The sequence below is a fragment of the Orbicella franksi genome, chromosome 3 (assembly GCF_964199315.1).
Source record: "Orbicella franksi chromosome 3, jaOrbFran1.1, whole genome shotgun sequence".
NCBI classification, from domain to species: domain Eukaryota; kingdom Metazoa; phylum Cnidaria; class Anthozoa; order Scleractinia; family Merulinidae; genus Orbicella; species Orbicella franksi.
Genome location: NC_138147.1, coordinates 14,580,001 through 14,604,970, shown reverse-complemented (window position 1 = coordinate 14,604,970; position 24,970 = coordinate 14,580,001). Strand labels below are relative to the sequence as shown.

General features: G+C 39.3%; 1 protein-coding gene and 3 pseudogenes across 3 annotated transcripts in view; 2 read left to right on the top strand and 2 right to left on the bottom strand.

The window, feature by feature from the left end:
- Positions 1–3,637: 3,637 nt before the first annotated feature.
- Positions 3,638–9,118, bottom strand: LOC145481397 (uncharacterized; annotated as a pseudogene). Its single transcript, XR_014048637.1, has 3 exons — positions 9,032–9,118; positions 4,458–5,809; positions 3,638–4,062 (listed from the first exon to the last, which is right to left on the bottom strand). The product of XR_014048637.1 is annotated as an uncharacterized LOC145481397 (transcript).
- Positions 6,150–8,403, top strand: LOC145481399 (uncharacterized). Its single transcript, XM_081459879.1, has 2 exons — positions 6,150–6,584; positions 6,815–8,403. The coding sequence occupies exons 1-2, from the start codon at positions 6,197–6,199 to the stop codon at positions 8,386–8,388; spliced, it is 1,962 nt and encodes a 653-aa protein (XP_081316005.1). The 5' UTR covers positions 6,150–6,196; the 3' UTR covers positions 8,389–8,403.
- A 13,930-nt stretch (positions 9,119–23,048) lies between the features above and the next one.
- Positions 23,049–24,279, top strand: LOC145482341 (uncharacterized; annotated as a pseudogene).
- Positions 24,280–24,491: 212 nt separating this feature from the next.
- The window catches only part of LOC145481396 (uncharacterized), a 3,424-nt pseudogene continuing 2,945 nt past the window's right edge, over positions 24,492–24,970 (bottom strand). The window contains exon 2 of the transcript XR_014048636.1: positions 24,492–24,970. This exon is cut by the window's right edge and continues 1,664 nt beyond it. The product of XR_014048636.1 is annotated as an uncharacterized LOC145481396 (transcript).

The window sequence follows — 24,970 nt, the reverse complement described above, 5'->3', positions numbered from 1 at the left end:
TACTGTAATCTCCGAGTCTCAGGGAAGTTCACACAATTTTATGTCAACAGTCCCCTCTCATGTGCCAGCTGTGGAAGATATCATTCTGGCGAAAATCGACTGTTGCACTAAACGTTGTTTTAGTAAACTTCCAGGGGAGCAGGTCCGATCAGCCAGAGCGATGTTCACTTCAAAGTGTTCTGTGGATCAGAGACAATGGGTTCTAGATTATTTGAACACCCACAAGGAAGGGAAGACAGTTATTTATATCATTGGAAAAGACAGCAGCCTCTGTGAAAAGGCGTGGAGAAATTGTCTAGCTCTCGCTCGTACAAGGTACCAGAAAGTACATTTTCAGACTCCATCCTCTGAAAACAGAATCGTATACAGCATTTTTCTTGTTGATTACATTATCCCATCTGAACCAGGAGTTGCCTTCTACATGAGAAGCAAACAAACAGAAACAACAAACATCCAGACAAGCCAAACAGACATGGCAAACAGTGGGAACTGTTTTTCCCATAGCAACCATTCCATATTTGGAATGCAGGTTTACTGATCATGACATGTTCACCACTTGGTTTAATTGTGACTTGATTGCTGTACAAAATTATGTTCCAATATATTAAGATGAAAGATAAATTAAGCATCCTCAGTATTGTATTGATCCGTCGAAAAGTTTTGTTTTGATGATTATTAACGTTTTGTTCTTTGTTTTCCAAAAATTAACGCCTACAGATACTTTGCTATTTTGAGGATACGGAGGTCTGTTTTCATTGAGCATGGTAATAAGGGTATGGGCCTTAATACACAAATTCATGTCCAAGAAGCTAGAGCCTTTCTGTCTAATTATATGCACACCCTGGGAGACATGATGCCAGACAGCAATGAGATATGTACAAATTAGGGGCGTAAGTATTATTTTCACTTTGGTAGAGTGTAGACACACTGCGAACTTTTGCTGATGCGTGCGTATGGTAAATATGATTATTGTATACTTCCACCCATTTTAAACTTGCACACAAAGCCAAAATTGAGACCAATTTTTTTTCTACCCGTTTCTGAGAAACGCATAAATTCCTAGTAAAACTATATATAAAACATTCATTCATTCACTATACTACTAGATCAGACAAAATTTAAACCCTCGTTTGCTACGTCTCATTTAGGTACATCTGCCAACTTGCCTTAAGAAAGAAGACATTTACAATGAAATGTGTGAAACTCTGAAGTCAAGGGACATAAAACCATGCTCTTTCTCTCATTTTAGGCGAGTATGGCCAAAAAATGTTAAAATCAGAAAGGTAACTATAGTTCTCCGGTTAACAAAGAGTAAACAATAACTGGAAAGGTAACTACAGTCCTGAGCGGAATTATCTGAAGTTGATGTTCTCAGTTTTTTGTTCAGTTTACAACTTGCATTCCATTTCTTATGTTTTTATTTGGTGCATGCAATGACCATGACCGCATTACTGGAAAGGCAGTTTTAAATAACGTGTTTATTAGTTATTTTACTTTTCACAGGAAAACAGGTTTACAAAGTGTACAAAGTGTTTAAGTTCAAAGAAGAGCTGCAAAAATCTGCAGATAAAAAGGAGCGACAGAACACACGTCAAAAACACGATAAACATTTAAAAAAACAAAAGTGAGTACTTCAAAATAGGATACTTTACTGATATTCAATGGATCTTTATCAAGGGTACATTTCTCTACAACAGGTTTTCACTGCTCTTTTAATTATAAAATTTTTATAATTCGTGTAAAGTCTTGACACATTTTTCATATATTCAGTCATATATTGGTACAGAATGTTCGCAATGATCAGGAAATGCACTAGTTTAGCCTGTAAATACAGCGGGTACGAATGAGGGGTGGCTGTATTTGCAGGCTAGCACTAGTTTGAATCCAGATGTTTTAGAAAGATCGACAGTCATATTTCGGCCTCTCCAGGTCATCCAGTCCGTTCCGTTGAGATATATGCCTCAGGAGGAAACTGAGAAAACAATTGCAGATCTTAGTACACTCTTCCTATCGCATTGAGCGCCGTAATTGCATTTTTACGCTAAGTTGGAACTTTCTTGTGACTTGCTATTCCTTTATCTTGTGTGTAGAGGCAAGTACTTTCAGTGGATGACAGACCACGATGTAATCATGTGCAGGGAAGTGCTTCTGAGTGAACCCTACAAATTCAAGGTGAGGACCCCTGAAAGAGGGCAGTCATGGGAATCCCTTGCCCAGCAGCTCAACGGCATCCATCAGCCGAGCTTTAGAGTCACCACCAGATCCATACATGATCGTTTTCACTGCTATCGACAAAATATGCATAAAAATTGAGAATGGAAGAGAGGGCTTTGCGTGTTGAAGTGGAGCAGATGGAGCTCGATAACCTGTTGGAGGAAATTTTGGAGCAAGAAAATGACGCCAAGAAGGAATTAGACTCAAAAGACCTTGAAAAGAAGAGTAAGGCAGACAAGGAAAAAGCCACAGCAGAGGAAGTGAGGAAGCGACCAATGGAGAGAATGGCTAAGCCCTAAATTGATGATCAGGAGAACAAACAAAAGAAACCAAAGGTCAAACGAAGCACTCTTGATGCTATTGATTACTTGAGAGAGAGATCGGACAACAAAAGCGAGTACAGGAAACAGGAATTAGAAGTCAAGATGAGAGAAATACAGGTGCAAGCTGAAAAGCAACATCAAGCTTCCAAACAACAGCAGACTATGTTTTCAGCAATGATGGCTCACAAGCAGCAGCAACAGAGCCAGCAGAATTTGCAAGCATTGTTAGTGGCACAACAGCAGCAGCAAAGCAAGCTTCTGATGGCATTCATGGAAAACAACAAGAAAGAATGAACTCTTTAAACTTAGTTCAAGGCTGTGAGTAACATTTCGTCATGAGCCATTTTGTAAACATTGAGTTACATTGCACTGAGTTGAACCCCTACTAGCAGGGGTCTCTTTTTATAGTTTTACATTTTACTATCAGGAATGGTGGGCTTTGCTGGCAGTTAGATATGAATTGTGTTAAATGAACTAAACAAGGAAACAGTTGTTGGTTAAGGACAATTTAGTTTACCCATGCATCCCATTTTGGGTCCAAAGGTTGCATTTTGTTATAGATTAAGGTTATTGCACGGAAGTGCTTGCAGTGTTGTATGTATTTGAAAGTTTTGATAATAAAGTTGTTTTTTACATTTGTATTGGCTGTTTGTGCCTTAAATCAGTGACTTTTCTCATTTAAAACTGGGGGAGAGGCCAAATTCTGAGAGGTGCCATTAAATACATTGCTTTTGACTCTGCACTGCATTCAGTAATGTTTTTCCTTTATTGAAAATTTCACAATTCTTCATTTCCTTTTTATATCTAGTACTCAGTTCATAAGCATCTTTCTGAACTTCATACATGTACAATTAAGTCGTGTTTTGAACAAAACTGGCTTAATTAGCTAATGAATTGGAACCATTCAAAAAGACCTGTTTTGATGCATGTGATCCATTACCTATTGTCAACTTTGGACAACTACAATGCAAGTAGATAAATAAGAATCCAGCAAAAGAAATGAAAATAGGTATTTCTTTTGTAAAAGAACCCAATTTATTCCAAAACAGTTAACATTGGCTTCATATCTTATAGTATCAGCCACAGTTGCTAGTAACCTGTTCACACCATTTCCTAAGCAAAATAATCCTCAAGTCTTGGTGGTATGAGATCAAAAAAAGTTTGTCAGGTTTCCATACAAACATGTCAGTGCATTTCGAAGTATCACGGAAACTACATACATTTTCCCAACACTGTTTAGAAAAAGTTTCAAATTTTTTTTGAAGTCATTGAATTTAAAGGAGTTTACTACATCTCCAAATAGCCACTCTACTGAGCTCCTAATGGCACTCATTCTACGATTGTATTCTTCCATTTGAGGAGTGAGCACACCATACTCGAAGGGTCCTTGAAGGTGTATTCTGAGCAGATAAGCTGGGTCGCCATAGACACAGAGTGGCTGGCCAGCTGGATTAAAGGCAAACTGCTCTAAGTCATGAAGTAATCTTGAGTCAGCGAGCCATGCCAGCATCATGTTTTCTCCCTTCTAAAACGAGACAGATTATGATTATATCAGCTGTTGTGTGAAATAGATGAATAGATAAAACATCGAGGTATATTTTAGTCAAGGAGGGAGGGGGTATGGACTAGAGTCAGGATTTGAGGGTGATTTTGTTAACTGTTGCAGGCAGAGGGGGTGGACGTCTATGCATGGGGGACTTGCAAAATATTTGCATTCAAGGGAACTTTTATTTTCTAACATTATTCTTGGTCAAATTACTTTTACAATAAAGAGGATATGCCCTACATGAGGGGAAAATGAAGTTTCAAAGCAAGTGAAGCCTCCACCCTGGGAGTTGCATGTAAAATAAACAGAAGTAACAAGCATCCTAAGCAGTCAAAATTGTCTTCAGTAATATAAGCTAATTTTAAATAACTTACCAACTGGGCCATATAAATTTCCTATCATACGGTTAGGCAGTGCAATGCTTTGAAACTTAAGGGTGTGGACCCGCTTATGCCCATTGTAAAGAATCCCTTGGTGTTCTCCAGGGCGCGCAATGGGTCTGACCGTGCCATCAATAAACCCAAAGCAGTTTTCCAACAGAGTCCCCTTGGCTGTTTTTGCATCAACATAGGTTTGGAGGTTCGCATGACTAAGAATATCATGATTCCAGTTCAGTAGCTTGTGTCCATGGGTATCATAAATGTAGTTAAGCATTTGGTTGGTAATCATACTGACAACTGGCACTGGTTTAGCAAACCTGTAAATCATATCTCCATATCTACAAGGATAAGACATGCGCTTGAGTAGCATGCAAAGGGCTTCAATGCCATCACAAACAGACCGTTGGTTGCAGGTTATGGTGTCTGGAATCTGTAGAACGTTTGATAAAGCTCGTACATCTCGTTTACGAAAACGGAAGTCTGACACACTTTCTGATTCATCGAGCTCATCCAGGTCAAAGGCTGTGTAACAATCGTATGGAAAATCCGGGTCTCTCAAAGAATAAAGGTCATAAAGAACAATAAGTTCTTCATCATCAATCAAACCATCGTCATGGCTGATAAGAAGCAAATTGCAAACATCTTTGAATGCCATAAAGCGACAAAACGTATCCTGATTTATCGTGAGTAAAAATGTCGTCGTCTAGCAAAAGAACACGGCTGCTTGACTTTCAGTTTTCCCACCGAAAAAGAAAACGTCTCCCCAGTCTTTCTTGGATATGGAACGTCGTCGTCCAATTCATTGTCTATGCTTAAGTTCCCTAATAATAATAATGAATAATAATAATAATAATAATTACTATTTTTATTATTGGCATTCAATGTTCACATGTTAAGATGCAAGAGAGAGAAGTACTACAAACATGGTAACAAAGCCAGGAATAATCCCACAAAGTATATGTCAATTATTGTGTAAGTATTACCAGTAAGATATATGTTAGTTTGACATGATTATTATTCCAACAAGCATCAAGTGATAATTGTCATTCAAAAAACTAAGATCAATATGATGTTCTGTTACAAAACCAGATGATGAAGTGGAAATAATCATGATAACTTTAACGCTTTCAGGCCTAGCTTAGAGACACACATACATTACGTACAAATAAGGTGTTTTTCTCTTTGTAGGAATGGACCATAATAAAACTAGTATTCCTCATTTCCGTGGTACCAAAAGTGCTGGGATCTCTACATCAGCTGAGGACTCATATCGTAGGAGTGATTGTACATGGGAAAGGAACTGAAACTTATGTAGCTGAAGGACAGCGATGGCCCCAAGACACCAACTTAAGGCGGGGGTCCACCTGAAATTTGGTGGAAAAATGGAAAAAAATTTTTCGTTGGAATACACATCTTTTACTATTTACCTTTCCATTGACAAATGAATTTTTTGACTATTTTTAATAATTTAACGTCAGCGAGGCACTTTATTGGACAAGGTGATCTATAAAAATCATGTTGCCATGGCAACGGGAATGATAACTTTTGTTTTTCTCTTGTTTACTACCTCTTGAATCCCCAAGAAAGCGCGAAAATCGAACCACTGTCAAATAGGGCATTCTGTTACCTCTTACATGAAGTGGGGTATTGCCAATTGCATTATGGTATAGAATTTTAGCTGTGGGAGCATTGGAGGTCAGAGTATAGACATATAGGAATATTTTTGGTTGAATATGGCTGGGAAAAGGCATAGAAGTCGTTTCAGAAAAACACGGAAAGGAAAAGGGTTTAGTGGGGTTCCTTGGTATGCAAAATTGCTGGAAAAACCAGTGTTGGAAGAGGATGAAATTGCTCGCTCAAAACCGGAGATGCCCCACGACAGTCACGAAGAGTTATTGGAAACAAGTGACATGGAAGGCTCAGACACGGAGCTTGATCAACCAGAGAGTGCATCTAGAAAGAAGATGAAGCTGTACAACTCCGAAGATGACAGTTCTGAAAGCTCAGAAAGCGAAACAGAAACTAAGAAAACTAAATTAGTGGAGGCAGAGGATGGTTACAGACTGGTCCATTTGAAGAACTTATCTTCAGTCCTTTCCAATGTGCACAGATGCGAGGAAGGTGAGTAAAGCAACATGAAACTTGTAGGACAGTTTATTTAACCAAATGTGTTTGAAATTGAAATTATAAATATAAATGTATGTAAGCAAATTTTATATATTTTAAAAATTATTGTGCATTAGTATTGTGGGGGCAGTGGGTATAGGGGGTATATGACAATAAAATTTTTGGTTGCTTTTACATTTTTGAAGAATGTATCTATTTTTCAAATACACTATAATTGGTTTTAGGGAATCTGACTATTCAAGAGAACACTGGTAGGCGTGCAGGGCTGATGTCTGATCTTTCCATATGCTGTGATGGTTGTGATGAAGACACCACATTACACACCTCAGTCAACATCTCCAAAAGAGGAAAGTCATTTGACGTAAACAGAAGGGCTGTCTACCACTCAATTGAGACTGGTTGTGGTTACGAAGGATTTGCATCATTCTGCAGTATTATGAACATGCCATGTCTGTCTAAGAGGGCCTATTACAAGCAGGTGGAGACTATTTTAGATGTCTTAGAAAGCGTGACCAAAGAAGAACTCTTGAGTGCAGGCCAGAAGCTTCGAAAGCTTATCACGGAGGAGAATGGAGAGTCTGATACTGGAAATGTTATAGATGCGGCAGTAAGTTTTGATGGCACGTGGGCCAAAAGGGGCTTCACCTCATTGACAGGTGTGGTTTTTGTGGTTTCAGTGGACACAGGTGAGGTACTAGATTACCATGTTTTGTCAAAAGCATGTCAAAAGTGTGCATCGAAGAAAAGTCAGTGTGAAGACGACAATGAGCGATTTGAAGAGTGGAGAAGAGAACATTTGGCATCCGGGGAATGCGATATAAATTTTAAAGGGAGTTCACCAGCAATGGAAGCTGAGGGAGCTGAAATTCTGTGGAAGAGATCCATAGAGCTGCATAACATTCGGTACAAATGGATGGTATCAGATGGGGACAGTAAAGCGTTCAATGCTGTTGAGAATTTGTACAGCAGTGATTGCAAAGTTGTAAAGCTTGACTGTGTAGGCCATGTCCAAAAGAGGATGGGAAAACACCTCCTGAACCTAAAATCTCGAACAAAAGGAAAACTTGAGGATGGAAAGCCCATTGGTGGTCATGGCCGACTGACTGAAGGCAAGATAAAACAACTTCAAAAGTATTATGGCTTGGCTATCCATCAAAACACTCTCTCAAAAGCAAATCCCTCAGAAAGGGAAGTAGATGTTGCTGTGTATGCAATGAAAAAGAACATTGTTGCCATACTACATCACAGTGTCAAATCAGACAATCCTACAAAGCAACATAGATTCTGTCCAGTGGGAGAGAACTCATGGTGCAAGTGGCAACAGGACCAGGCAACAGGCACAAAAACATACAAAGGGGATGACTGTTTGCCAGTGGTGTTTTTGGAACTGTTGAAACCAACATTTCTTACTCTCAGTGACTCCAAGCTTCTTGAGAGATGTGTAAGGGGAACAACCCAAAACCCCAATGAGTGCATTAACTCAATGGTTTGGGTCAGGTGCCCGAAACATAAGCACCATGGAGCCAAAGTGGTGCGCTGTGCAGCTGCATCTGCAGTATGTCACTTCCATAAAGGAGCAGAAAGCAGAAAGAAAATTATGGAAAGACTTTCTATTCCACATGGGTCCTATACAAGCAGCTTAATACACATCAAGGACAAGAAGAGACTTTGTAAGGCTGATAGCCAGGCAACAACAAAAGAGAAGAAGCGTCGCCAGGGCCTATCACTTGTTCGCACAAGGCGGGAAGAAGCCCTCCGTGAGATGGAGGGCATCACTTATGAGGCCAGTGGCTTTTAATTTACTTCCCCAGACTCAAATAATGAGAACATGTACTGTTTGACACTTATTGGGAACACAGTTTGATTGATACTGTCTTTTATTTGTGTTTATTGACTTTAAAGCACTATTTCTTAAAATGTCGATATTCTGCCTTTGAGCAAAGATATCTCAAGATGGATTTGAGATATTGAGCTGAAATTTTCAAGGTAAATACTTCTTAGTGTGTTGATGGTAATAAGCGATGGATTTTGTGGTAGGAGTTAAAGTAAAGAAATTGTTGAGCATCAAAAATTCAAATTTTACCTAATTTTGATCTTGTAACTTGATACTATTGCTTTTTTGTGCAAATTTACAACTGAGCAAATCCCATCGCTTATTACCACTAACAGTATGTATTCTGTAAGATAATATGAAAAACACACAGTTTTCTGTAGCCCAGAATGAGATATCTTTGCTCAACTACACATCAGTCATGCACAGCAGGCGGCAGTTTGACCAGCCCGTGTCACGTGATACATGCAAGGGGTGTCACTAAAACAGCAAATTTTATAATCTTTGATTAAATAGCTTTCCAATGATATATAGTTGTCTGTGGTTTGGAATTATATCCTGACTGGTATAAGAGTTCAAAAAAGTTGCATTTTTTCAGGTATACCCCCGCCTTAACACTTACTGTGCTGCTCAAGGTAATCGCTAAACACAAGACTACACAGGATGTAATCTACCTGCAAATGGACAACTGTTGCAGAGAGAACAAGAATAAGTGGGTCCTTTGCTTTTGTTTCCTACTTGTGAAAATGAAGCTCTTTAAAATGTAAGCAGTAGAAATACCTGCTAATTACTTCTTAAACTTTCATTGGCTTTTCCATTACTACTGCAATTTATTGCTATTTAATGGCAACCTACAGGATAAAAGCCATCCAATTAAAAGGAAATTGACCACCTCCCCCCCTCCAAAAAAAAAATTGCATTAGGATGGTCTGTAAAATTTATTGTGACTTTGCTGGCATGTGCTAACGTTGCTCCATTTAATAGCTGTGATAAAAAAATGTCTTTATTGCAATAAGACCTTTCCTTTCGGCTTATTCACATACGTTCCTTAAAAAAGGACATTTCTGTTGATTTTCATTTGCTTATTTGTGTGTTTGTTTGTTTCCAGATTAAAATTGGATTTTTAATGGTGGGACACACTCATGAGGATATCGACCAATTGTTCTCCTGCACTGCAAGAATCCTAAACAAGTTCAAAGTCCTCACGCTATCACAACTGCTTTAGAAAGTCAAGCAAGTTAATAGAAAAGACCCCGTTGACACAGAAATGCTTGACCATCTTTACAATGTACGAGACTGGATAGATGGGTTCATTCCTGACCTTCACGGGCACCTAAAGTCATACCAATTTAACTTCAAAGTTGAAGGGGAAGGAGTGCAATTTTCGTACAAGAAGAGATCCACATCGACAGAGTGGATCTCGGTTGATCAATCAAGATTCTCCATCTTTGAAGATCTTCCAACTGGTCAATCGGGAATGGTCGCATCGTCATTTGAGGAAATGAAAGTTCCTCTGTTTAGCAGACACCTGAGGGATACTTATTCTAATTGGATGCCAGATGAGTGTACTGAGGAGTGGGAAGATTGGATTAAGAAAACTCAAGAGGAAATCGACAGTCAGAACACAACAGGTAACCAAGATGTATACCATAAAGATGGAAATAGCAAAGATAAAAACAGAACCTCTCGTAAACGACCACTTAACAGATAATTTAGGAGACACTTGGATAATCAGGTGTTGCAACATTATCATACCCCTGGCTAGTGAAAGAGACGGAAATTTCTCAGTGGGAAAATCCGTATTTTTTTTTTCACAAAATTGACTTTTCTTGTGAATAAAACATTGCATCGGCATTGGTGCATGGGGCCAGTATTTCCCTGCATTTACCATATGCTAATGTGGCAAAATATCGACCCAATGTGCATGGTATAAGCTCTCGTAAGCAACCACCTAGAATTGACATTTTGGGTGGTCGCTTACAGAAGGTTCGACTGTATTTCAATTTTTCTGTTTACTTTTTCCAAAGCTTTCGTAGGTGGATGGCCTTTGGAATCACTATTGTCAACTGCCAGAGTGGAGCTGTGTGAAAGAGAAGCACAAAAAGATGAAGTTGAGAACAGCGACTCGATCACCTAGAGGTAAGCCAATACACAGAAACGTTGTTATGGCAAATCACCCTTGCTAATCATTTTAAATGACTATTGAGAAGGTATCTCAGTGTTCAATGAGTGGTGATTCTAGTTTAGATGAAATTTTAAAACAGGAATGCAATGTATAATCCACATTTATTTATTACCCTTTGCTTTCTTGAAGAAAGCACAGTGTGGTTCTTTTCTGGTGTGTCAAATTGAAAGTTATGATCTGTGTTTATGTTTGTTTTTTTATCTCAGATCTACATTGGACCATACCAAAATCCTAGAAGACAATGAAACCAGGCACTGGACAATGCTGCAGACTGTACCACCCAAAACATTGAAGAAGACACTGCAGTTCCATTCCTGGCCCCTGTTGACATGGACCAACTTTTGGTTGGCCATTACGTGGCAGTGAACATTGAGGAGTGGAGGAACCAACCGTTAATTGGACAGGTGGAAAAAATAGGACAACCTATGGTTACCATTCACTGGCTCGATGGCTCTTACAACGGAACATTTCGGGATTCCTACGTTGGAAGTGGTGCCAACAGAAAACCACGGACAGAAAATATTGATAAAAGTCAAATAGTGATGATAGGAGTCCAGTTTTCTAATAGCAGAAGAATAAGGAGAGAAGATACTGAAGAACGTACAGCCAGATATAGTATTCTAGATAATGAAGAGTGACACTGTACAGAAACGTACCGTTTACTTCCACCTCAGGACCTCCTTTAACGTTTAAAAAACGTCCTGTAATTTCAGTTTCATAAACGTTGTATATATGTAAATACAGTTAGAAAATTTTATCCATGTGAATGAGCTTCTGATTACAAAAACCTTAAAACTGTCCTGCAGAGTAACATTCATTCATCAGATATGAAGTATAACTTTCATACCTTTGAGGTATAACATCCATACCTTAGATCTGTAGTATAACATCCATACCTTGGATCTGTAGTATAACATCCATACCTTAGATCGATCCAAGTTTCTGACAATCAATTCAAAAGTAAACTCGTAGTGGTGTTTGTATTGGTGACCCATACTAAATAATCTACTACAATTTTGTAAATCCAAATACCGTGTTTTAAAGTATCATGGTAGTTCTGTAAAGTAAAAAACACGATAAACAATAGATATACAAAATTGTTGTATTTCAGTACATGAAATTTTGTCATTTTGTATGAAGTTGAAATGAAGTACAAGAAAATCCCTCAAAAATGGCATCTAGACCATTCATAAATGAGAACCTGATCAAGTTCGTTTTTAAAGATCAGATGTAATATACCTTTCACTTGTGACAAAACAGAAAGATCATGGGCAATTATTTGGTGTCTCCAGTCACCAACATATACTCTACTAACCAGTAAGACATTGTCTGTTGAACTGTAATCCACATGGTTCATCACATTTTGTTCTTCCGTCCTTCCATCTTGTAGCTCGAAGTGACTGATTCATTCCAGAACATTCAAGGCAATTGGGACAACATTAGGTCAAATTCGAAGAAACACTTAATGGATCCCAAAGTATGACATCATGTACCACATAATCTTCAGGATTACTGGATGATGGCCTTCTTTGATCACCCCTGATAACCACACCATGTCGCAACCATATCAAATTTGCATGCAATTCAGATGAAATGAATGCTCAAAACAAGCTGTATAAATCTGTAACTTGCTTCCGAAATTGGCACGTTGTAGGCGTAGGAGCAGCCCCAGATCTTGAAAACCACTAAAAGACACAACTTTAGTAAAACACTTCATTTTTTGGGATAAAACAACGAATTTATCAACCTGAACGACACTCACTTGATCTAAAACTAGAGAGGAATACTGCTGGTATACATGAGCCTGCACCCTCTGCCCCTCTCACTTTTGACTTCTGCTTGAACTCTAACTTGAACCAGAAATGAAAAATATTACTTGTAACCAGGAGAACCACGAGGAATCACGAGGAATCACAAGAACCATAAGAACCACAAGAACTAGAGAAATACCGCGAACTACACAATTACCATGGCTAAAGGTTATGTCATGTGAAGTCGACTCATGACGTCAGCTGTGGCTACTACACCAGAGATCCGCTGGGAATTTTTATTATGTTCATTCTGGCCATGGGCCAGTTGGGTCACTTAGGCCATTTGAGATTGTCAGGCCAGCTGGGATATTGGTCACGCAATTTTTGTAACTGGTACACGAGGACACAACCGCTTCCTTGAAGAAGTCTTTGTGAAATTCCTCGCATGATTACGTCCATGGTTTGACGCTCACGCAGCTGGCATGCAACAACTTCAACAAAACAGCTATTCCCCGCAGAAAGGTCCTTGCTGAAGGTTTGAAGAAGACAAACCAGGCAAACAAAGAACTTTCAGCTTTTTTCCTGGTGTGGATTTCTTAGCAGGACTTGAAAAAGCCCTCAAAGTTTCTCAAAGGTTCTCTCTCCTACTCGCGGGATGGTGTGTACTATGTCTCACACGAATTTAGTCCGCCAATTGTATTCCCAGGTTAACAACCTTGGTAGGAATTTCCCCAAGCAAGTTTGCTATTTGTGTGGCCTGCAGGAAGATCTTCACCAGAGAGATTTGCCGAATGCTGTCACAAAGAAAATTTTCAAGGGAAAGTGAACGTTTATATTACAGGCAATTTTCAGAGTTTGCCATTGAAGATCATTTCTTCGTGATGGTCACTGGAATCCTGGGAACAGAGGTAATCCTATCTATGGACTTCTAATCAAAATCATGCAGAAATTTCAACAAAGAAGCTACACAGACGAAAGTCAACAAAGATCTTATCTTTCTTCTTTAAACTGTAAAGCACGTTTAAAACTTTAAGGGCACTCGGCTAGTCGTTCCCATTAAAAGCTCCAGTTTGTCTAGACAGGATCAGCATGTTTATAGATAAAAGCTTGTCTTCACGGTTCATTTTCAACATGACGAACTGTAAGATTGAGTCGTAATAAATATTTTAAAAAACTTTAACTAGACATGGCTTTCAATAGTTTTAAAGCAGCACTTGCTTCCAGGGTCAAATCTCAAGATCAGGTTTAATGCACTCTTGTCCAGATTTGCGTTTCGGCCATGAGAACGTGCAACTTCTTGGCAGGAATTTCTATGCAAGAATTTTTTCTCGGTTAGAATTTAGTTCTACCCAGGAATACTACCAAGATTATGCTTCCCAGTAGGATTCTCGTCAGGATGCCAGAGGATATTTTTTCTTGGCAGGATCCTGGCGCATACAGATTTCTTCACAGGATTCTTGCTGATACGCAGCGGGAATTTTTCCTGGGAAGGATCCCGCCAGAAAAACGGGCCACCTCAGCAGGATCCCACTCAGCGAGTGCTGGGAATTTTGGCGGGATCCTGGTACCTTATTTTATAAGAGTAGTACAATCTTCTTCCATGAGGTCCATCCTCAATGTTTTGAGATTTTTTAACAGGAAAATAACAGTTTCAAGTGATTCACTCCCTTTTGTGCAACCACAAATTAAAAAGGTACCGAACAGATCTAACTTAAAACCTATATGTAACCCTAGGTTAACCCTCTTCTCTTGTTATCAGATAACTAAGAATAAGAAGTTTCTTATGCCGTTGTTTCATTCAGCCTAGAGCCCAAACAAAATGAAAACGTAGTTTCTCTGCAAAGGTGAAGCCAAGAAAAAAAACTATGCCGAATTTCAAGTCTGTTTAAGTCAAAGTCATCTAGACAAAATAATAGTATTAAGTGCTACACAATAACTGTCAAATGCCTTTAATACACCTTAGGAAAATGCTAAGGTACAAACATTATAGGTATAATTTTTCAGCTGCATTCCCTAGGCTTGATCTAAGCGGCATCTGTAAACAAAAGTAACTACTGGCTAAAAAGGGTAGCCACAGCCCCACTTAACTCTACCCTTCCCCACTCTTCACTTCACTTCAAATTCACCATTTTTTTACATTCATCATTTGTGATTCATCCCTAACCATCCTTTTCCGTTTAAGTTTTGTATGACTTATTTGAGGTTTTTCTTCCACGTTCAATTATTATGTTGTGGTTTCCCATAGTTTATTGGCAATTTAAATTTCCCAAAACTTGACTCAAAATATTGTGACGTGACTCCTCTAATAAGGTTGTATTCAGCGAGTTAATTTAAGATTTGTTAGAAAGAAAAAAAATTACATTGAGAAAATTTTGTTTTAAAAAATTCAAGCGTTAACCTTTGAAAGTAATCACTCAAAGCTTTAGTTTAGTATCTATTACAACAAAATAGAAAAAGGAAAAATTGAAAGGCTTGTTAATGTTGGTCAAAATTAGTGATTATCAATGTGGCAATGGTACTATTACAGGAAATCATCACAGTCTATTGGAATGAACTTGGTATTGTGAAGGCAAGCATGCTTGAAGATTATTCTCGAGTAGTATTGAAGCAACTTCTGGCAAAATTAGCTGTTACTCCAACACACTCTTCAAGTTTATTACTTGACTTCTTCATTTCTCAGCTTTTGTTATCTAGTTCATCAACTTCTCACCATAAGCGATAACCACAACTGCTACCAACTACTACAACAAACAATTCATTTCACGTTTCTTTTTAAAGGACAACCAGATGATTCATCAGATCACTGTCAAACTGTCAATTCCTTAATTTTAGGCTAACAATATAACATATGCAGTTCACATGTGGTACTATTGCGATTGTGCGCAAAGCTATTTAGGATAGTTTCCTTCAAGGCTACACATAGCGACTAAAAGATTTTCTACTTAGATCTAAACTAAACATTCATTGGTGGTTAACCAAAATAAATTAATGTGAGTAATATAAAAGTTACAATCTTCATTTCCATTGATTCAAACTCAGAGATTACAGCTAATTTACAGGAAGAAGTTGTTGTTAGCAAGAAAAAGTTTGCACAATCCCAACCTCTTGGGTTGGCTTTTCCTGTATTCTGGACCCACCTAACTGCTCTCATGTTCAAACATATTCAAGGAGTCACCATCACGTTATTTGCGGTATGGACACATTTCTTTTTACCTTTCTACTTCTGGAGCCTAAAATCACTATTTCCAGGAAGAACACTTTTAAAAACTAGATCTCAATTTAATTTTATTATCTCGATTGGCGTCTGTAAGGAAATTAACCAAGACAACCAAATGCAACTGAAAAATCATGAAAATGATGGTGCTCAATAGATTATGAATGAACTCGAGTTTTCATTCTGAAGTATCAGTAAATAATGTAACACAAGTGAATATAAGAAATATCATATATTAGAACTGCGGAGAAAGATAGGAAGACATGATTGATCATCGCAGTTATACACACAACTTAAGCAGTTGTGAAATTAAGGCCTGAATGGGATTCAAACCCATGACCTCTGCGATACCAGTGCAGTGCTCTACGAACTGAGCTATCAAGCCAACTGGGAGCCGATTACGTTGTGAGTTTGTAAGATACCATGGATGGTGAAGAATACAAGCGAATGCTATTATCAGTGGCACTCATAGAATCAGTTTGCATGTTGCTTTCATGCATGTTTTTCTTGCATGAATTTGAGCTTAACACACTTCCAATGCTTGATTTCAACTTTTCTTGATGTTGCTTTTCCAGCATACCTTTCACGGAGACAGTGGACATGCTGGTAACACTTTTTCGAAAAACAGCAGGAAAAAATATCGTGCCAATCCCAAACACCATTTCAAATGCATCACTGTAAGTCCTCTTCCTGACTGCTTTGGGACATTCGTCCGCCGGTGTTGCCAGTGTTTTTTTTAACATCACAGAAGTCTGGTGTTGAGTTGTTTTTTTGTGCATGCTCCATACACACGAAAGCATCAAAGCCAAACCTGTCGATAGCAGTTTGGATGAACGGGACATTCAATACAAGTGGATGTAAGCTTACTCTATTTGGTCACGTGACTGTCCGTACATCCGTACATCTGCACGCCAAGTCCCATACCTTGAAAAATAAGAGAGTAGCACCATAGTTAATAGAGGGAAATGGTTAGGAAGGCTGGTAAACATCAAAAAGTAAACAAACAGGCTAAGATTTATGTTGGAAGGCCCTTGACCCTGCACACCTTTTGTTTTCTGCTAATTGACTATGCATGAATTACATAATCGCAATGCTTCTATTGGTTAGTTGTATGAGCACACGTAACCACCTTTTGTATTTTGCCAGGTTTAGTGCAGGGTCAACCCCCAAAATAGCAAACACAAACATACAACAAAGAACTTTGCCAAGTTTCCTAACCATTTCCCTCAATTAACTATGGTAGAAACAAGTCATGTGTAGTCCTCAAGGAAAGCCACTAGATTCATGGGATATAGAGGATGTATACTGTTTTGTAGAGGCACATTTTTCAGTGGAAGTCCCAGTTAAATTCAAGGGTACTGTGCCTGCCTTTGTTTACATTTTGGCAACCCCTTTTTCATGCCATTTTGTTATATCAATGATTGTATTTATAAACCTCTCCCACAAAATGGTATTGTCCATTTATCCCTACGCAGGTAGAACCAATGTGATCTTGATTAAGAAGTTCCAATTTACCCTGAAGGCAGCTTATTTATAGACGATCTGATCCAACTTGTAGGCAAGCAGACATAGACCAAAAAATTATAGTGCCAGTAGTAGTTTAGCCATTTCTGCAGACCAGCTTGTTAAGCAAATATTAATCAAGGAAAATAGAAAACAATTCCAGTCACCTAAATGGCACGGTTTACATGAATTCTTTCTTATGTGATACAAATAGCTGTGTTTGAAGGAAGGTTTGAAGTTTTTTGTACGACTTTAAAAACATCTCGTAGTGAAACTCTTTATTTCTATTTTAGCCTTGACATCTGTTACTATTACACTTATTTTCCTATTTTACTGGAATGTACTGTACATAATTTGCTTAAGGCTAACTGTTAAGTACAATACGATGTTGAATTCTGTGCGAGAGATACTTCTATTCCCTAATGTTTATTTAGAGATGATTTTTATCTTTGCTTGATCCACTTTATATCCTTTTGTTACAAATGCTGCCAGAAGTCAAATTCTCAAATTTTGGCATATAACATCAGCATTTTCCAGCCAATCTAATTACAACATGCCTTTTTGTTTTTCATGGCATTTTGTTCAATATTGGTACAACCCCACAATTTTGTATTAGACTGCGAGCTTCATTCTGCTCCTGTTTACTTTTCTGCCAGTACTAATATTTTGTCCATATCAGCCCTACCATATCCATTTCTTGTGGGCTTATACATGGTGACGGTAATGACACTAGGGGAGAGCTTTCATGCTAACTCCAGAAACTGTTTAGAAATGCCACTGTTTTTTTTTTCTATTTTGTATCTTTGCATTGGTACACTGTTAAGTTATCCTTGGGCAAAAATGCTTGAATTACACCATCCAGGTTTTCTATTCAGCATGGTGATAAGGTCAAAGTTGTTTGTAACAACCATCTCAGTTATTGATATAACAGGCAAAGCTCACACATTTACTTTTTCACCATATGGTACTGTGAGACATTGAAGTGGCAGTCCCGCTAAAACCACTCCACTCGACTTCGGGACCAAAAATAATTTTCCTTCATTTTTTTGTCAGTGGAAAGGGTTTGACACATATATTTAAAAAAAGCAATTTATTATTTTCCAATTCCTTATTTTTGCTTTGCTACGAGCCAAAATTGAATTTTGGCCAAACTGAGGTTGCCGACCATAATCAGAAAGGTAAAATTCAGCCATTTTGTGAAGCATGCTACATGGCCAAAAATGCAGCTCACGGAATTTCGTTTTCATGCGAATTTTAAGGTACATTCATTACTTTGACTGACAAAATATGGAAACTTCTCGAAAAATTCTAAGCTTACCAGCGAGGCTGGAAGACACCCTACTTCAAGGCCTATGATCACCTACTAAAATTTAGCCAAATTTGACGGGGAAAATCTTAAAAGTTAGGTCTAAATGAAGACTAAAAAGCACATCACAGTAAATTTCATACCTTAATAAACCGTTCTATAAGTTCAAACCGGTGGGTATCTCCTTGGATTGCATGCGAGAACAGATTAAAATCTGCAACAGTCAGTGTGTTTACATAGCCATCACTCGTGTCAAAGCTCATTTGTATAACCCTAGCACTCGGTGAAAATACATCTTCTTCTGTTCAGGTTCATTTGTTGACCTTCTGAGTAGTGGCAAAAAGCTTCCTTTAATACTTGTGTACACTCTAGATCCAGTTTTGAGGTGAAGGTTGCGTTAAAGTTGATCAATTCTCAAGACTTGCGAGACTCCAAAAGTAAATAATGGCGCCAGTCTGCAGAAATTAACCGTAGCCATCGTCCTGACCCTTCAATAAATTCTGCCGCAGAGGTAGCACTAGGAGAAGAAGAAAATCGTAAGTTTTCATTTACCGTTTAATGGCAACTGAATCCTGTACTACTGCCAAGACTACTGGGAGCTTGAGGGCTATATGTTCGAATTTGAACAACAACAACAACGAACACTCGCCGGTTGCATCGCTGGGAAATGAACCTGAATGAACACGACACGCTTGAATGGAACTATGTTTTGCGATGAATGATGGGCTTTACTTCTGTTTTATGCTTGATGCTTGTCTTTTAGTATCTTGCACAGTGCATAAAGTAAACTTCAGGATCCGTTTATCAGGCCGTTTATACAACGAAAGCTGCACCAGCTTCATCAAAATGTCACACAAGTTGTAACATGACCAATTACCCGGTAGGGGGTTACTCCTTTATATGGGCTATGTAGGTATCTGTATGTGGGGCCCCAAAGGGTAGGGTTTTTCAGCCGTTTGGGTCATAAATAGGGTATCGATTTTGGCCATTTTGGTTATAAATTGGGTATGGTTTCAGCACTCTAGTCTTGAATTGTGTATGTTTCTTAGCAGAAGCTACTTTTTCATCATTATCAACAGGACCTTCAACAAAAGCCCTTCATAACGTATGTTTAGGGCAACTGTGTCAGCCCCAACGGTCATAAATAGGCTATCGAATTTTTAGTCAGGTCATAAATAGGGTAGCAAAAACATAGTTTTGGGTCACAAAGAGGGTAAGGGTTTGGGAAGGGGGCCGCACACCCCCACTCAACTTTTCTGGAAGTACCCCGCTGTCTTGATAACAAGCTCAAACCACTGTCTTTGAATCAACATACCATTACTGACGTCTTCGATTTCGTCAATGAAGTGTGAGAACTGAAAATCAACAAAGGTTATATCTTGGTATCGTATGATGTGTCATCTTTATTTACCAATGTGCCGTTAGACAAAACAATTGCCATCCTGGCCCAGAAAGCCTTCAGGGACAACTGGTTTATCTCTACATACAACCTGAACATCTCCAAAGAAGACCTTATTGATCTGTTGAACGTGTCCACCAAGGGTCAGTTCTTCCAGTTCAATGGTGCCCTGTACAAACCAACCGATGGAGTGGCCATGGGGTCCCCCCTCAGGCCTTTGCTAGCTAACGTGTTTATGTCATCGTTGGAAGAGAACCTAGAGCTAGACAGCAAGCTGCCTGATTATTACCGCAGATGTGTTGACAACACTCTCACTATAATGCCCAACATACACGACTTTCATAAATGGCGGACCGCTCAGATGGATTGGTAACTATACCATCAAAGCGAGGCTAGAAAGGCCTCGTACAAAAACATGGCGTCATTCAAGCAATAAATTATGGTAATGTTTTCCACATCTTTGGAACACGTATAAAAAACTGGCTTGACTCTCTGTTCTTTGTACAACTCAAACTTACTTTTCTATTGTAAATTCATGTGTGAGAAGTGGAAAATGCCAACGCATCGCTACGTACCTAACTGTACAAAGAAAGGTTATCGCGAAGATGACGGGAGCAAAGTCTCTTATTTTGTGTTTCCCACCGAGAAAACGCTCCGGAAGAAATGGATCCATGCCATTTGACGGGAAGAAGGGAAAAACTTCACAATTAAACCCTAGACAAAAGTCTGTTCCAGGCATTTTAGGGAGTATGAACTCAAGAAATCCTTGGCCGGGAAGATGTCTTCGTCAAGGAAAAGGTTGTTGTTATTCATCGTGGTAGATGCAATAATAAAGTGTATTATCGTTTGTCTCACGATGTGGTCACTTGAGATGTAGATCGCGACGTTTTGACTGCTTACTGCTAGTCTTCTTCAGGCGATAAGGTCGACTGATTGCACGGTATCATTTATATCACAAAGGTCGGCTGTGATTGGCGCATTTCGATCCTCCTATTGTTCCATTGCTCCGGCGAGTAGCTGTTCCCTCAGTGGTCTGCTGTTGTACCGTTCTCCTGTTGTTGTGTTTCTTGATCGTGGGTATCCATGCTTCAGGAATTTCAATTCCACTATCCCTGTTGATGTTGTTAGGGTGCAGTCTTATGTGAATAGCTTCCTTGACCCTACGTGTGTACCAGTGAGGATCTCAATCAATAAACTTGACCTCATTCCAGATAGGATAGTGGCCGGTCTCGTGGGTGTGTTCAGAAACAGCGGAGGTCTGGGTACAGACAAGTCGTATATCCCTGGCGTGTTCTTTGATCCTCTCCTGCATAGATCTCCCTGTTTCCCTGATGTAGACTTTGCCGCACTCACAGGGAATCCTGTAGACAACACCATCTTGTTTAACCAGGTTGACGGTGTCCTTTGGTTGCACTAAGTGTGACCAAAGTGTTGTGTCGAACTTAAAGACGGTGCGAATGCCTTGTTGTTCTAGGCAGCAGCGGAGAGACTCCGAAACTCCTTGGACATAAGGTAGAACGGTGGTGGATTTAAATTCCGCGACAGGCTCTCTTCTTGGGCTTGTTCGTGCCTTTGTGATCTTCTGTACAAAAGAGAAGGGATCTCCGTTAGAAACAAGTACAGATGACAGATGTTTCTTCTCTCCAGCGATTACTGATGGTTTGGTGACGAGACGCTTAGCCCGGTCGTAGACAGTTCACAATGCCGCGCTTTACTGACTGAGGGTGGTGTGAATCATACGCTAGGTACTGATCAGTATGTGTTGGTTTCCTGTAGACATTGGTGGAAGGGGGCCATCAGGTTCTCTGTAAACTGACGTGTCAAGAAAGGCGATCTTGTTGTTGTTCTCGATCTCCATGGTGAAACGGATTGATGGTTGTTGACTGTTCAGGTGTTGCAGGAAGATGTCAACTCTATCCCGATCCAGGATGGTGAAAGTATCATCTACGTAGCGTTTCCAGATCTTAGGCTTGCAAGGTGCGGACTCTATTGCTTGTTCTTCAAATATCTCCATGTAGAGATTAGCAATAACCGCGGATACAGGGCTCCCCATGGCTGTGCCGTCTCGTTGTTCGTAAATTGATCCGTTGTACTGGAAGTATGTAGACCTTAATACGAAATTCAAGAGGTCCGCGATTTGAACTGGTGTAAGTGTCATGCAGTCAGCCAGGCCCGCGTCGTTCTCCATTTTTTGTAGCGCAGCTTGTACGGCGCCCTTGATCGGTACGTTGGTAAACAGTGACTCTACGTCGAAAGACACCATGATCTCGTGGTCCTGGATCTCTTCACTGGCGATGGTGGATGCAAAGTCAGTTGAGTTCTTCACTGTGAAGTTCGAGTTACCTGCAAGAGGAGATAATATGTTAGCCAAGAAAGCAGACAGGTCGTATGCAAAGGTGTTGACACACGACACAATTGGCCTAAGCGGTGTGTCCGCCTTGTGGATCTTCCGGCAGACCATAGATCCTAGGTGGTTGTTTGTGTCGGGGTCTGATCTTATTATAAACCGCCTCTGATATGTGTCCACTCCATTTCAGGGTTAGCAGCTTCTGATAGCTTCCGCATCAAGCGGTCTGTCGGATCTTTGTTGAGCAGCTGGTACGGTCCGGAATCAATTAGCACTGACATTTTTGCGTGGTATGTGTCAGCGTCCAGGATTACGCTGACGTGTCCTTTGTCGGCCGGAAGGACCATGATGGAGTTGTCCTCTTTTAAGCTTTTAAGAGCCTCCTGCTGTTCCTTCGTGATGTTGGGCGTGGGTGGTTGTGCCTGTTGAAGGATGGTGTTGACAGATCTCCTGACTGTGTCTGCTCGCTCCGCATCTAGTGGCCTGACTGCTGACTCAATCTTGGCGATGATCTCGGTGGCTGGGACGCTCGTAGGAGTCACGGCAAAGTTTAGACCTTTCTTCAGTAAGGACACCTCATCTCCGTTAAGGGTCCTGGATGACAAGTTGATAGCCCACTTTGTTTTGTCAACAAAAGTTGTAGGAGAAACAGAAGACTGAGGGAAAGAATCAGACTGACGCAGAGAGCCAAGGCAGATATGAAGAAAATATCATGGACGTTTCTGATGATTCCACCAGCGACACTAGCAAAGAAACGCAGGGAGATGAAGGTGACTTGACACATGAGCATGTGCTTAAAACGCCACCAAGGAAAACACCGCAAAAGGACCACGACCTAGCTGAAAGTCAAGAACAACAAATACATGAGCTGGAGCAGCAGATTGTTGAGTTACAAGCACAAGTTGAAGCCCTTCAATGACTAAATGAACAGCTCCAAAGTAAGCTATTTTCTGTTGATCGTTTTAAAGAAAATGACTCTGCCATTAATTTCTACACTGGTTGCCTTAACTGGGACAAGTTTATTGTGGTGTTCAGATACTTAAACCCTGGATGTTCAGGCGAAAATATTACCTACTGGCTTTCATCAAAGCAAACTCCCTCATCAGATACTCGTGAAATGGGAGTTACTGAGAGCAAGAGAGGCAGGAACAGAACACTTAGGCCACTCGATGGGTATTTTCTTGTAATGTGCAGACTCAGACAAGGCTTTCATGAAGATCATCTTGGTCACCTTTTCCATGTCTCTACATCTACAGTAAGTCGAATTTTCATAACTTGGATCAATTTCATGTTTCTTAAACTAGGGCAAATTAACATCTGGCCCTCAAGGAATGTCATTGACAAGACAATGCCTGAAGATTTTAAAAGAAATACAGCACAACACGAGTTATAATCGACTGCACGGAAATCAGGTACCAAATGCCAAGCAGTTTGCACTTGAATAGTGAACTGTTTAGTAACTACAAGCACCACACCACCCTCAAAGGCTTAATTGGCATCTCTCCAGGAGGTGCAATCACCTTCATCAGTCAGCTTTATACCGGAAGTATTTCAGATAGAGAAATTGTTGTGAGAAGTGGACTATTGGATTTGCCTCTTGAAGAAAATGACAGTATTATGGCTGATAAGGGCTTCACAATACAAGACTTGTTGCCTTTGGGTGTTTCTATGAACATTCCGCCCTTCCTTGGAAGTTCAAGTCAAATGCCCGCTGAAGATGTTGTTTAACACAGGAAATTGCAAGTCTACGCATACATGTCGAACGGATATTAATAAAATAAAAAATTTTCACATTTGGGATGGTGTTGTGCCTCTACACCAGTTTACAGTAGTAAATCAAATGTGGGCAGTTTGTGCTATTTTATGTAATTCCCAACCAAATATCATTTCTGTATGAATTCAATTGTTTTAAAAACTTCCATAAACTTTACGGCTTTTTAAATGTTTACTTTCAGATTATTCAGTCAAAGGTAATTTGCTCAAAAAGGCTTTTAAACCCAAACAATTAAGCCAGTAGCACATTCAATTCCACTAACAGAAAAGCATCAGTGTGTCCAATCTGCTCCATTAATTACTGTTTACATAACATTGTTTTCAATCTTATTTGATCCTGATTGCTTACTTAATGAAAGATCAACAAATAAATGTAAGAGTGATCATAGATATTTACTGAATTTGGGTTCACAATAAAGTCAAACAAATGTTTTGAATGACAATTACTATACATGTACATGTGGAACCAGATTCTACATATCTCAGTGTAGTTTTCTTTTTTAAACAAACAAGCATATGTGCAAATTACATATTTTGTATTATTGTGAAATAAGAATGTTTTGAATATCAATAATACAGTCATGTACATAACCCACTACTACATCTCTCACTGTATTATTTTTTAATGGAAACAAACAAGAATTTTTGTAAATTATTGTGAAATACTGTAAGAATGTTTTAAATTATCAAAAATATATGTACAAATAGAACCCACTTTCACATCCCTAACTGTATTTTCTAATGGAAACAAACAAGCACTCTTGTAAACAAGCTCATGAACAAAACAAATAAACAGATGTGTTATAAATTCAGTGAAACTTTTTCTGCCTTCCTTCTGTACTTTTGCTGAAAGAATGATCAACATTAAAACTCTCCTAAAAGTCCCCCAAAAAGTTTATGTAGAACAAGACCATCATGGCAAGGAGGACATAAAAAATTCACTTAACACTCATCCTTAATGGCATGTTGAATTGTGAAAATCTGCTGCTGCAAAACTCAAAAAATGTTCAAAATAATACTGAGCAAGTTTACTTCTCAGGTCCTGCCAAAAGACAGTATCAAATGTAATTC

Bases quoted from the DNA above. Each gene is read 5' to 3' on its own strand.
- LOC145481399 (XM_081459879.1), top strand. From the start codon at position 6,197: ATGGCTGGGAAAAGGCATAGAAGTCGTTTCAGAAAAACACGGAAAGGA. The intron at 6,585-6,814 runs GTGAGTAAAGCA...AATTGGTTTTAG, and splicing joins TGTGCACAGATGCGAGGAAG to GGAATCTGACTATTCAAGAG.